At 44.8% G+C, this 14,285-nt stretch overlaps 1 protein-coding gene across 1 annotated transcript in view; it reads left to right on the top strand.

Moving 5' to 3' along the window:
- LOC147124799 (phospholipid-transporting ATPase ABCA1-like) overlaps positions 1-14,285 on the top strand; it is a 182,355-nt gene that overhangs the window by 120,962 nt on the left and 47,108 nt on the right. Inside the window, exons 23-33 of the mRNA XM_085993395.1 lie at positions 264-484; positions 593-665; positions 1,187-1,389; positions 2,694-2,742; positions 3,567-3,683; positions 4,313-4,461; positions 5,816-5,940; positions 7,876-7,974; positions 12,021-12,210; positions 12,957-13,051; positions 13,240-13,272. Of these exons, the coding sequence (XP_085849521.1) occupies positions 264-484; positions 593-665; positions 1,187-1,389; positions 2,694-2,742; positions 3,567-3,683; positions 4,313-4,461; positions 5,816-5,940; positions 7,876-7,974; positions 12,021-12,210; positions 12,957-13,051; positions 13,240-13,272 (1,354 nt within the window). The remainder of the gene's footprint in view (positions 1-263; positions 485-592; positions 666-1,186; positions 1,390-2,693; positions 2,743-3,566; positions 3,684-4,312; positions 4,462-5,815; positions 5,941-7,875; positions 7,975-12,020; positions 12,211-12,956; positions 13,052-13,239; positions 13,273-14,285) is intronic.

Genomic DNA, 14,285 nt, shown 5'->3' with positions numbered 1-14,285 from the left:
TTTAATCTAAGTTTAAATACATTTATTTGTTTACTGTGGCTGTCATGATGGATGGTGTGTGATGATCATGTGGGGATGGTGCACCCTTGCTGAAAGATATAATCAGTGCGTCTTAACTGAGCAATGATCCACAGTTGATTGCAGTCATTATGTAATGGAATGTTTTTCAAGCCTGTGGATATATACAGGATGACGTCAGGGGAACAATAAACGGCAAGATATGTTGTATTTGGGAAATATCAAAATCAATTTTTTTTCCCCAGGTCGGACTATTATCCTCTCCACGCATCATATGGACGAGGCGGATATGCTGGGAGACCGGATTGCCATAATTTCTAATGGCAAGCTATGCTGTTGTGGATCATCGCTGTACCTAAAGAACCAGTTGGGAACAGGCTACTACCTCACCCTGGTCAAGAAAGATTTGGAACCGTCTCTCAGCTCCTGCAGAAACAGCAGTAGCACCATGTCATACTTGAAAAAGGTAATTGGCACTTGTATGGATAATGTGCGACAAGACAATTGTTAATGTTTTCAAGTTAACCCTTGACGTTGGACTGATGGGTATCTACTCTGTTGGCCTCTTTTACAGGAGGATAGCGTTTCACAAAGTAGCTCTGATGCAGGGCTTGGCAGTGATCAAGAAAGTGATACCACGACAATCGGTAAGCAAAACCTAACAAATACCAATTAAGTGGACCTGCTTGGAATGAGCAGCTCGCTTACAAGAGCAACTAAATGACACACAGCATGCTGTGTCATCATTTAGTAATTATATTGTTTCAGCATTTCTATCATGGGGAATGCACTTGATTACAGGTCAGGCATTTCCACACAGGAGGAGAGGGAGACATGTCCCTGGGACCTTCTCATTCAGCCTCACAGCTAAGGTTGCAGAATGGTATTGGCAGAACTGGGGCCAGTAGTTTGCCTGCCTGATGTCTTTGTTGGATGTGAGCACTACTCCGCCTGGCTTCACACCACTCCTGCCAACTGTGACCGACCCCATTCCCCCACCCCAACTCACTCCTCACTCTTCACCTCAGGAATGTTTGGCCTTCTGATCCCATTCCTTTAATGGATTAAAAAAATTGGTAATGTCACTGTGATCGACATTGTCCAGGGCATGCTTCTGCGGTGTCAAATAACTCATTATTAATTCCTGCTTTTACTCTCCAATTTCCAGATGTTTCAGCTATTTCTAATCTGATCATGAAGCACGTCCCAAAGTCTCGCTTAGTTGAAGATATTGGCCATGAACTGACGTATGTGTTACCTTATGAGGCTGCTAAAGATGGGGCTTTTGTGGAGCTTTTCCATGAGATAGATGACAGACTCTCTGACCTTGGAATTTCCAGTTATGGAATCTCCGACACCACCCTGGAAGAAGTAAGCATTTCGATCCCTCTGCTTCGTATTTTGTTTCACCCCAACCATCAGCTCTTCAAGAGGTGAACCCTAATGAGGACAGCACTTGGTTACATTTTGTAGTGTCTTTCGGCATTCTGGCGAAAATAGCGTGCAGACAGGACGTCCTCTGATAGATCGTTTGTTAAATTTGCTTTGGGATTTGGAGCCATACAAAACATTTGATCGTGTTTGATTCCAAGTCAGTGCTGAATTAGCTGATTTCAGCCTGGGTGGTTACAGTTGGTTCTTAGACTTGCCCAAGGCAAAATCAGCCACAGTTTCCACTCCTAATTGGCATCCAATGCCTTTTATTGAGAGCGTTGAGTGAGGGCAAGATTTGGAATTAGCTTTGATGTCCTCATGGTCAAATACCCTGTCAACACTCACTGCCTAGGCTGACACATGAGAAACAGTCACTTGGCGAGGGAATGGAAGATAGCCAGTGCCTAAGGAATTGGACCCCAGTTTGAGTCCTCAGGACAAATGGGGAGAAAATTCGAGGGGATTTTTTTAAAGAAAGGATGTACAAAAATGCTAATATACTTGAATTAAGCCATTTTATTTGAAAATCCTTTTAAAGAGACTTCAAAGTACAAATATTCTGAATTCACACCAGGGAGCATAGGCTAATCCACACAGGAATACAATACCTCTTTCCCTAATCAACGTTACCTGATTAATTTTTAACACATGATATGTAAAGAGAATTCTTTATGCAGGCCCATGCGATATGGTTTATATCCCATCTGTTGTAACTCACTCCATTGCTCAGCCTGTCTGTAAGCTTGGCTCTCCCTTGGGATATAAATCATTCCGTTATAAGGTAGAAAGACCATCTGAATGTGTGCCACAATTCTTCCAACATGTCAAGTCCTGAAAGATTTAAAATGGACTAAGCGTGAGGGTTTATAGAGCGAGTGTGATCCTTCATGTCCTGAAAAGTGGGGGGGGGGGGGAGGTGGTGGAGTGTCACTGTCAACCACACAATTACATTAATGATTGTGATTACCACTTCTTACTCACTTTGTTATTACCTCCAACGAAAGTTGAGCTAAAAGTTCCAACAAAACTGCATTATAAAAGTTTGTGCTGCAGTGGAGATAATGCCTGCCAAACACTGACACGACAGAGCAACAAACGGTGCCAGAGTTTTCACAACAAGCCTACCCACAGTCCGGGTTTGTCTATAAGTGACCCAGTGCGGTGAAATCACCCTTACAGGCGCTTGTGGGAAATTGAGAACTATCACAGACCCTTTACTTCACTGTCATTTTTATCTGCAGATATTCCTTAAGGTTGCTGAAGATAATGGAGTGGATGCTGAAATCTCAGGTAACCCATTCCACACTCAAGGCCTTTTGCAATCTGATGCATTTTACCCGCTTTTCTGCCACAAGTTCTACTTACAGAATTGTGCTTCATAAATATGTATAATCTCCATTTTCTACTGTTAGGTTTAATGACTGTAAACATTTTGCCACGCACAGCACTTGGTCAAACTATAAACATTCTGTTAACGTGCAGAAAGGCAATTCTACCGATAGGTAAATGCAAGCTACATTATAGCAGAGTCCTCTTTACGAAGTACACTGCTTCTAATTTCACACGTGTCCATCCAAAATCTGCCTGTATTCTCCAAATACCAGCCATAGAACCTTAGAGCACAGAAGAAGGCCATTCGGCCCATCATGTCTGTGCCAGCTCTTTGGAAGTCAACTACTTAAAACTTTAGTGGTACAGTTCTACTCCTCAGATTGGCTTTATTTTTATTTTATCGGATTAGAATGTGTGACACAATTGGCTAAAATGCAGTCATTGACTCTCTGTGCCTCTTGACAGTGTGGTACACCTGCTGCATAATGCTTTCAATTTTAACGGCAATAGAAATATTTTGATCCTAACCAAGGCTGCCCTTGTATTGTCACACCACGGAAAAATGATCACAACCCATTATTCCCAGTGATGTTGAGAATAAACGTAGAAAGAATTCATCTGGTTAACACTACTAGTAAAGTCCTCGAATGGGTTTTAAACAGGAAACCAAACATTTGGGAACCACTCAATCGCTTCTGATTTCATAAAAAGAAATCCCGGTTTGTGCGTTATATCTCACTAGTTTAAAGATGATCTAACCGGTAAATATGGTTTCACTTCAGATGGCACATTTCCAGCTTGCCGAAACAGGAGATCGAGGTTTGTGGACAGACAGAGTTGCCTCAGGCCATTTACTGACGATGACGCTGTTGACATTAACGACTCGGATGGCGATCCAGGTAAATATGGAACTGGAAAATGATGTGTCGTCACAGTGTTGCCTGCGAGTCTGCTTAAACCGATGGCACGTTATCACTTGCACTGCACAGTTTTGCAACGTATAAGGGCTGACCTCCGCCCCCCCCCCCACCCCCAGTGGAAAGGTGGCCTCTTATGATGAAACGTTAAACTGAGGCCTCATCGGCCCTTACAGGTGGACATAATAGATCCCATGGCACTATTTCGAAGAAGAGCAGGGGAGTTCTGGCCAATATTTATACCTCAACCAACATCACTAAAACAGATTATCTGGTCATTATCACATTGCTGTTTGTGGGAGCTTGCTGTGCATAAATTGGCTGCCGCATTTCCTACATTACAACAGTGACTACACTCCAAAGCTACTTCATTGGCTGCAAAGGACTTTGGGACATCCTGAGGTCATGAAAGGCGCTATATAAATGCAGGTCTTTCTTTAACAAATGTGCTTATGTGCCTTTTATTGGTGCTGATTTTATTACTGTGCTTCAACATCGTTGAGGCACCTGGTGAGTGATGTGCACACACTTGAATTGGTTTTATTTTTACTTCAGCATGCAGTTAAAGGTGTACAATAAGTAAAAACGATTGTTCTTGTATGTGTTTGCAGAGTCCCGGGAAACTGATCTCCTGAGCGGGATGGATGGGAAAGGTTCTTATCCAGTGAGGGGCTGGAATCTCATTAGACAACAGTTTGTGGCTTTGTTCTGGAAGAGACTGATTTATGCCAAGCGCAGCAGGAAAGGAATCTTTGCTCAGGTGAGCCTTGTTATTGTCACGAGAACTGATAGAAGGACACATACTAAAAAGCTGGTCTCGTTGCATTACTGTGAATGGTGGGATGAACACCATTCTTGGGCCCAGTTAACATTAAAGGAACTCTGCGACCTTGCTACTTAGACAAGTCTGCAAATTTGTTGTTGAAGGCAGTGCAAATCAAACTGGGGGATTGCATATCTTTACATATCTCCAAAGCGTTTCTAAATACTTAAAAGGTGGAAGGCTGAGTAACTTCCACCTCGACTACTAAGTGTCGACATAGGCCAGTCATATATCTTTTTATAGACTTCTGCCTCAACTCCAACCGCACTGCTCACCCCTCTGGCTTCTTTGAATGGAATTGCCAAATTAGGGCTAGTTTTATGCTGTTGGCCGATTGAATTGCGTTGAGATTGCACCCTGCAAACCACAGTCTGCGCGATTGCTCTGTTCATGGGCCTGTTGAGTTTCCTCAGCCTTTCCAGCGTTAGAATGCAATATTCAGGGCCTAGTGGAGGCATAAATTGGAGCGGGAACCTTATTAATCTGGATCACCACTCGTTGAAATTTCCAGACCATTTGCAGGTGGACGCATTGATCACACACGATGACAATCCCATATTGACATTCTTAGGAACTTTGGGCACAAGGGACGCCTGTGCATCCGCGACATCCAGCATTGCTAAGAGTGCCAAGAGGCTGCTAAATTGTTGAACAGACTTTCACTAAGACCCTCCCTGTTTTTGTAATCTCCTCCAGCCCTACAACCCTCCGAGATTTCTGTGCATCTCCAATTCTGGGCTCTTGCCCATCTCCAGTTTTCATCACTTCACCATTGGTGGCCGTGCCTTCAACTGCCTAGGCCCTAAGCTCTGGAACTCCCTCCCTAAACCTCTCTACCACTCTCTCCTCCTTTAAGACGCAACTCTGTCTCATTATAACACACAATATGATCTGCCTGTAAACCCCACTTCTCGCTAAACCTAAATCATTCTCTGTATGGATCTTCTGCCGCTGACCCAACAGGGTACTGCTTATTTTCAAATGCGGTCACTTTTAGTTACACTACAGCTAGGACCATAATGTTAGCCCAATATGGATGTCGTTGGGTCCGGTTTTAAAGCAAAGGGAGATGATTGTCTCAGTGCCTCATTTAAAAACAACAGGCTGCCAAAAGCAATGGGGATATGGAGTGCAAGTGGAACTGGAATCTTTACCACAGACTAGGGGAGGAGGGGGAGAAGCAATGCAGCACTAATGTAGCCTTCATGCAATATTGCTTCGTAACATATAATCGCGCAACCTGGTTTTTGCACAAGTCTGAAGGAATTCTGTGCCCTTTCCTGTTTTCCAGATTGTCCTGCCGGCTGTGTTTGTGTGCATAGCGCTGGTGTTCAGTCTGATTGTGCCTCCGTTCGGTAAATACCCCAGCTTGGAGCTGCACCCCTGGATGTATGACCAGCAGTACACATTCATTAGGTACGTTGTCAATTACGGTGCAGACATAACTCATTACAATGCGCCGACTGCACGCCTGTTAAACCGAGGACAATGGTTAAAGGGAGAGCAAAAAGAGCTACTGCTGACGTCACTGGTGCTCAATTTAGAAAATAATTCAGGGTTGTGTTTAGCATGGACAATGAATCATCAAACAAAATAACAGTTGTGAAGAACTAAGCACAATTAAATTCTGCTTTCTGGCCCCAACATTGTTTACTCATGGACACTTGCTTTACGAGATTACACACTGCTGTTAAAAACACTTAAAATTGTATGGGAGCCATTTGCTTTGAGTCATACTGCTGCCTAATTAATCGTTTCGGGACTATCTTTGTTGCCTAATCCTAGTTCTTACTGAATCTCCTTAAACTGAAATATTTCAGTACTGGGAGATTGATGGAGCAGAGTGGTTTTGCTGTCTAATCTTGCTCCAAGGTTGGCGACATGGGGTAGGTGATTCTGAGCTGCATAAAGTCGATCGACAGACAGGAGTGTATCATTGACAGCCATGTCACCCACAAAAAATTGTTTCCAAGTGCCTGATTTTGGACCATTCTCAGATTCACCAAACCTCCATTTCCATCAGTGAATTAGTGAACTTGTGCCATTTCAAAGGAACTTCAGGCTACTAAGAAATAATTCATAATTCAACTTTTATTGTCATTGCACAAGTACATGAACAATGAAATGTGATCTTGCAAGCTCCCATGACTGGGAGAAGCAAAGCCGCTGCGTCGGTGTGCACCGCCATTCCATTTCCACCATTCCTCCTGTCCGACAATCTTCAGCCCACCGCCCGGGCCTGCTCACCAGCCGCTCCTCCCGTGGCTCCTTCTGTGACCTTCTCACCAACCGCCCCTCCTCGGGGCTCCTTCCGTGACCTTCTGCACCTGGTCTTCCCTGATGGTCACCCCTCCAGGTACTAACCAGGCCTGGCTCTGCTTAGCTTCCAAGCCTTGCCAGTGACCCTGTCCCTAGTCCCAGGAACCGAGGCCGGGGGCAGGGGGAGGGGGGCAGGGTAGAGATTTTAACTGGGAGCGCATTTTGGGCGGGCAGGGGAGCAGCGTGAGTATCAACCCCTTCCCCTTCCTCCCCAACATTAATTTGAGGCCTGGGCTATTTTAACTCCCAGGCCTCATATACATCTGGCCATCCAACTGGGTGCCTGAAAGGGGCATAAAGATCAGGCAAGTCACGGGGAGCTGGATTTCACTGGTGGAAAGTGGTGGGCAGGGGCAGGTTGCATGTGGAGGACCCCAGGACAGCAGAGGCCCAGACTTTCCTTGTGAGGCCCAGAGTACCGCTCCTGCTTCTCCTGGTCCCAAGATAAGTTTAAATTGTAACCTTTTTAGCACCTCTGCTTCTTCACTGGCAGGCTTTGTTAAATGGGGTGTCCGTGGAAGGTACCCTGGTCAGTCAATGGTTAAAATGCCATCCTAATGACATCATAGCACCCTTAATTTGCATGTATTATGAGTCAGGCAGGTGCCTTGGCCACCTAAAGAAAAGGGCCCAGTTAAAGTGGCGGCAGGCAGGAACGGTGCAGGAAAGGGGTGGTTTCCCCAGTTACTGGTGGTGGTAGACACTCAAGATTTGTCCCTAGTGGTGTGGACATCAACTGACCCCCTGCTAATCAGGCATCCTCCCCCTGATCACGGGTACTCCTGCCAAGCCAACGGTAAATGCCGGGAATGCTGACCCATGCGTGTTGGAGACCAGAGACCTAACCAATCTGGAGGAAGAAGAGAATCAACAGACAGACACAAGAAATGACATAATTAAAGATATAAAACGACTCCTCTTTATAAGTGATCTTCCCCAATATTTGAATAAGGTAGGTTTTGCTGAGGCTGTTCCTACTGCTGGTACAACTTGATTTGAGATAATTAATCTTCCCGTTTAATCTCTTCACAGTAATGATGCCCCCGGAGATGCAAACACGGCAAAACTGCTTGACTCTCTTGTTAATAAACCAGGATTTGGGACTCGGTGTATGAAAGGAGACCCTATTTTGTAAGTACATTGCAGATTTTTAAAAAATATATCCTTAACGCACATATTGGGCTTCATGTGGAGGGAGGGTCTAAACTGAATAATATTAATCGATAGGCCAGTGCAGATCTTGTTTGACTCAGTTACTGCATTGCAGCCATTTTCGAGTACAACCAGTTGTGACAAAAAACACTATTTAAAAAGAAAAAGTTTCATTACTTCAGTCCGAAACACTGTCAGGAAATCTGCCAAGGTGTGCCTTGCCTTACAGTCAGGACCAGATTCCGGAAATTGCTGAGCGTAAATATTGTAAACAGGAAGTCTCGCGCCTGTGATCCTGAGTTTTGGTACAGGAAGTCCATGCCCAATTCTTTTCCTGCCGCCAACTATGTGGATCATCACATCATAGTTGTCCGAGTTCCTGTTATCTCTTTGAGTGATTAAATACCCTCATTATGTTGCACTTCCCAGAGTGATTCCATCTGCTGTCTGTGTACAAATCAGTCCACCAAAACTGCCGTACAAAATCCCCACTCTATCCCAAACTGGGAAGAACAAATGCAAGCGATTCCCTTGTTTCATGACAATTCTCTTGTGTACGAGCAAAACTGTGATATAACACAAATGCAACTCATTCTCTGATGGAGTTCCCCCATCTCCATGGAGGCCTGCCTAAGACATGCCACTGAAGTACCACCCTGTCAGTTTCAGACAAATAGTTGGTGCAGCCACACTGAGCCCCAACACACATTGTGACTGCCTCGAAACCTCCCTGAGAGGATATGCTTATCAGGAAAGGCAGAACAGGCTGAGGCACTTTTCTCTAGAAAAGTGACGGATGAGGGGCAACCTAATAGAGGTCTTTAAAATTATGAAATGGTTTGCTAGGGTAGACGTAGAGAAGATGTTTCCACTTGTGTGGAGTCCAAAACTAGGGATCATAAATATAAGATACTCATCAATAAATCTAATATGGAATTCAGGAGAAACTTCTTTACCCAGAGAGTGGTTAGAATGTGGAACTCGCTACACCAAGGAGTAGTTGAGACAACTAACATAGATGCATTTAAGGGAAGCTCGATAAACACATGAGGGAGAAAGGAATAGAAGGATATGTTGATAGGGTGAGATGAAGAGGAGGCTTGTGTGGAGAATGGGCCAGTTGGGCCGAATGGCCTGTTTCTGTGCTGCACACTCTATGTAATATCTGCTTAAAGTGCAGTGGTTTCAGGATTCACCCAGTGAATGGTGTCTCCGAACCACTGTAGCACAGGAGCACAGACGGCTGGGCTTATTTAAAAGGTTGCTCAGTGTTTATTTGCCATTTTGATCTGTGTTGTGACATGATCCCCGCTAAACCTAGTTTGTGTGGTTTAAAATACATTGCGCAAATAAATGGTGTCCAGCTTTTAAAGATGAAAATAAGTCATTGGTAGGAACGCAGGAATTGCTAGTCGTAAAAGGCCAAGGTCCATTTAGTTCGCCTTCGACCATCCTGGTAGTCACATGATACAACGATAATGGAGTTGCTGACCAATCGCAGCAATCAATCTCTATCAATTAGTCTACAACAGACCCAGACATGATGCAATGAAATCCCCAGTGGTGGAAAGCTTTGGGAATCATAGATCCAGAGTCACCGGTTCCTTCCAAGCATGCTACGCTTACCACACATCATGTCTCAAATTACTCCTATACTGTATCCAAATCTATCTAATTTGCATTTGAATGAATCAATACTAACTACTTCCACTGTCTTGCTAAGGAACCTGTTCCATAGACTGGTAGAGCCTGGCTACTGAGCACACACATGTGGACAAGTGGGTCAATCCCCACGCTGGTACAAGGGGCCAATATAACTGGGCTGGCCAGGGTAGGTCCAGATTCACAAGGTGGTATGAAACAAAAGACAAACAGGAAAGAGTAATGCAAAAGTAAGGGAGCAACATTGAAACATGCTTATAGCTTGGAGTGGGGTGTAAACTGTTGTTAAGGGTTGCAGAGGTAACAGGAGGTTTTGTTATAAAGCCCAAGCTAAATAAAAATTTTATTCTTAACAAGCTGACAAAGGCTAAATAAAAGTCAATTTCTAGTTTACACTGCAACTAAAAGAGCAAATAAAGTGTACTAGAGTTAATCAGATTAAAAACTCCAATACAATATTATCTTTCACACTATCTTGACAAAGAATGCATCATGGTTCTACTGGGTATTAAGAATTACCACTCCCTGAACATAGAAGAAATGATAGAAACTACAGAAGAACTCCCTTCATTTCGCAACGCCATTAACTCCACTCTGAAGAGGCCTTTTTGAATGACTGGAAGGCTGCTCGGGGACCTGTTCTCTTAACCAGAGAGAGCCTTCTGTTTCCATGGCATCCTCCCCTAGGTCCAGTGATGACTGATCCTAAGGTAATGAAGTCACTTTGAGGTCCATGCCTCCATGTTGGCAGTGTCTCATTTCGACCACTTTCTGAGCACTGTAGTATGGAAGGGAGCCTCAAGGAGACAACTTGAACAAGTGACTACCTTCACCCCACCGCCTTTCAATTTTCTTGTCAGGTTTTCATACTTTTGTGTAATATGTATTAGAGCATTAATCTTAATTTTTACAACCAACATTATTTAACCGACTGTGTCCATTATGACAGTCTCTCACTCTGTCCCATGCTCATAACTCACTGAAGCCTTTCATGTAATTTTTAATCTCCCCTGTGGATTAAAATCCAGCTGGAGTCATCCAAAACTCTGCTGCCCGTATGCTAACTCGCACCAAGTCCCATTCACCCATCACCCCAGTGCTCACTGACCTACATTGGCTCCCGGTCCGGCATCACCTCGTTTTTAAAATTCTCATACTTGTTTTCAAATCCCTCCATGGCCTTGCCCCCTCCCTACCTCTGTAACCTTCTACAGCCTACACCCTCCGAAATCTCTGCGCTCCTCCAATTCTAGCCTCTTGGGCACCCCCGATTTTCATCGCTCCACCATCGGCAGCCGTGCCTTCTGTTGCCTAGGCCCTAAGCTCTGGAAATCTCTCCGCCTCTCTACCTCTCTTTCCTCCTTTAAGATATTCCTTAAAACCTACCCCTTTGACCAAGCTTTTGGCCACCTGTCCTGTTATCTCCTTATGTGGCTCGGTGTCAAATTGTGTTTGATAACGCTCCTGTGAAGCGCCTTGGGACGTTTTACTCCGTTAAAGTTATTATGTTACTCTGCAGGTTGATGTGCAGTTTCCCATAATAAATTCAATGGTGCCAAAACAGTGCAAACACATGGGGCTAAAAATTCAGTTTGGGGCGCCAAGCTCGCCTGGGCGCCAGAATTACCGCTGCGCGCGGAGCCACTTGCGCCATCAGGATATTCAGTTTCAGCGCCCCAAATGGAAGCCGGCCGCTAAACAAGGCTTTAGGCGCCCCGCTTGGGGCGCTGAAACTGAATTTCGGCGCGCAAAGTGCCGCAGCGCCACCCGCTGCGGCACGGCAGGCTGCGGTACTGCAGGCCTTCCTCCCACTGTTAAGGGGGAGGTGCCTGCAACAGCACGATCCCCGCTCGCGAGTGCCGGCAAATGAGCCCGGCACCAAGGAGAAGTGCCGGGCTCTCGGGAAACAGCCGGCAATGCCACGGGGGGGGGGGGGTGTAGGAGGCCAGGGACGGAGGTGCGGGCAGGCGGCCGCCGAAAAAACCGGCCGGCCGCACCTCCACCTTAACTCGCCCCACTACCGCCACAGGTAGGTCCCTGTGTACCGGTCGCTATTTGCGGCCGGCGCGGAAGAGGTGGCTGCGACCTAATATGGCGCTCGGGGCGGTAGCGGGGCGCTGCGCACACCGATGACGTCATCGGTGGCGGCGCAGTGCTACAGGCTAACGCCGCCATTAGCGCCCCGCTAAATATCGCGGTGGTTGTGGCCAGTGGCGCTAAAGCCTCTGAGTGGCCTCTTTGGGCGCAAACTGGTGGCGCAAGCAACTGAATTTCTAGGCCATGGGGTTTAACCTTAGCGATATATTTGAAAAATGAGATGTGAAGATAAATGGTTCTTGTCTTGTTGTTCATTCTTGTCTTAGGGCTACTCCCTGTGAACCTAGAGCTGAAGAATGGATGACTCCTTCTGTTCCGGATTCTGTAATGGATGTCCTTCTCAATGGAAATTGGACAATGGAAATCCCTTCACCATCGTGCCAGTGTAGTGATAGCGCTATAAAGAAGATGCTCCCAGAATGTCCTGCAGCTGCTGGTGGACTTCCTCCTCCTCAGGTCTGAGAATGAGCTATTTTGTTTACAATATTGTAACAGCCAAATACACGACAAGTACTTTTAGAGCAATTGCAGCTTAAACGCAGCGATTGACTTGACTTAATAACCACTGAGTCACACAGCTTCAGTTGAATCTAAATATCGCTTAATGATATGTCTGTAAATAAAGAGTCTCTAATAATCAGCAATTGTTTTACCTATTGTGCACTCATTATGATATCATTAGGCCAGGCCAGAATGCCTAAAATTTCACAGTGTTGTATTTTCTAGAGTAGCACATTAATGGAGAGGGGAAGAGCATTTCGGGTGAGATCGATCTTTCATTCAAAAGAGCAAGGTCTTGGTGCTTCACCTGCAGGTGTATAAGCTGACATAAGTTACATGGCATCATTTGTTGTACTGGCTGCATTGCTATAAATATGCTCCTGATATTACACTAGCCAGTGGGCCAACCAGCATTGTCCATACTGGTGCGTAAGTCACACCCCTAGGTTTATACAGTGTTAAACCTGTGTGAAGGTTCACCTGTATATTGCATTTTATGTAATTCCAGCCACACAGGGCTAGATGAAAATGACTTACTTAACAAGTAGCTTATTAAAGCTAACTTCAGACATGTGGTTTAATTATATATTAAATGAAGACAGAAAGGAATAAATATAACACTCTAAAAAGGAGAAGGACATACAACGAGCAATCACTGAAAAGATTAACTTTTTTTCCTCCCCTCCCCACTCCCTTTCTAGATTAAACTGAACTCTACAGACATCCTTCAGAACCTGTCGGGCAGGAATGTGTCAGATTACCTGGTGAAGACCTATGCACAAATCATTGGGAAAAGGTAACCAGAAAATCATTTAAAATTGGATTGTTGTCACTCATGCAATATAGTGGGAAAAGGGTTCCACAAGATAAGGCAAAAACACTGCGGCTGGGCTGTTCGTTTGGGAGTGTATCTAATTTAATTAGCATTTGTTTGCCTTTGCGTGTCAAGTGTTTCAATTCTGTTTTTTTTTGTGTTTTTAACAGTTTGAAGAACAAGCTATGGGTGAATGAGTTCAGGTAGGTTAATAACTAGTTTATCTTGTTCTGCCTCTCGCTTGGTACTGTTTTCAGAACTTTAAGAATCATTTTGGGGGAAGTAAAGCCGATTGTATCCTGAAGAAACACTGTCACATAATAATAATAATTTGACTCACATGGTATGCCCTTGTCACCTCATCATCACTCCTTCTAAAACCAGACTGTGCAAAAGCCCATCACACCGGATGTTTGTGAAAATATTTGAGTGCATTGTAATTGTCAGCTGTATCTGTGAAAACATAGTCTTCAATCTTTTTAGGCTGTTCTTTTTTGGCCTATTGTACTTGTTTTCAACTATTTTCCTTGCTTCCCTTTGTGCTGCAATTCTAGCAAGTTACTAGATCACACTGGGTTAAGTTTAGTGAGGTACTCAAGCAGACATGTATAAAGCCAGTAACTTTTGACCAGAAACTTAACTGTACCAGCCACATAAATACTGTGGCAACAAGAGTGTGATGAAATATATGCCTTCATCACCCCCTGTGTTTTACCTGCTTTGTATTGTGTGAACCGCCCCCTTTTTTTCCTATTGTGTGTATTGGCTACGCCCCTGTCTTTTGCCATATAAAGGTCTCAAGAGCTGTATGAGTCATTTCTACCAGACGAATCCGATGTGGAAAGACCTGCAATGCTGCAATGTTCTTAGTGATTAAAAGCCTTTAGTTGAATCCTCTAAACTCCTTGTCTTTGAGTTATTGAAGGCACATCAAAGAGCAGGTCAGAGGCTGGGTATTCTGCAGCGAGTGTCTCACCTCCTGACTCCCCAAAGCCTTTCCACCATCTACAGGGCACAAGTCAGGAGTGTGATGGAATACTCTACACTTACCTGGATGAGTGCAGCTCCAACAACACTCAAGAAGCTCGACACCATCCAGGACAAAGCAGCCCACTTGATTGGCACCCCATCCACCACCTTAAACATTCACTCCCTCCACCACCGGCGTACCGTGGCTGCAGTGTGTACCATCTACAAGATGCACTGCAGCAACTCG

Source organism: Somniosus microcephalus, chromosome 1, assembly GCF_052327205.1.
Source record: "Somniosus microcephalus isolate GS21.2 chromosome 1, FLI_Smic_1.0, whole genome shotgun sequence".
In the NCBI taxonomy this organism is placed as follows: Eukaryota; Metazoa; Chordata; class Chondrichthyes; order Squaliformes; family Somniosidae; genus Somniosus; species Somniosus microcephalus.
Note: the sequence above shows the minus strand (reverse complement) of the source record. Positions and strands in the feature narration are given on the sequence as shown.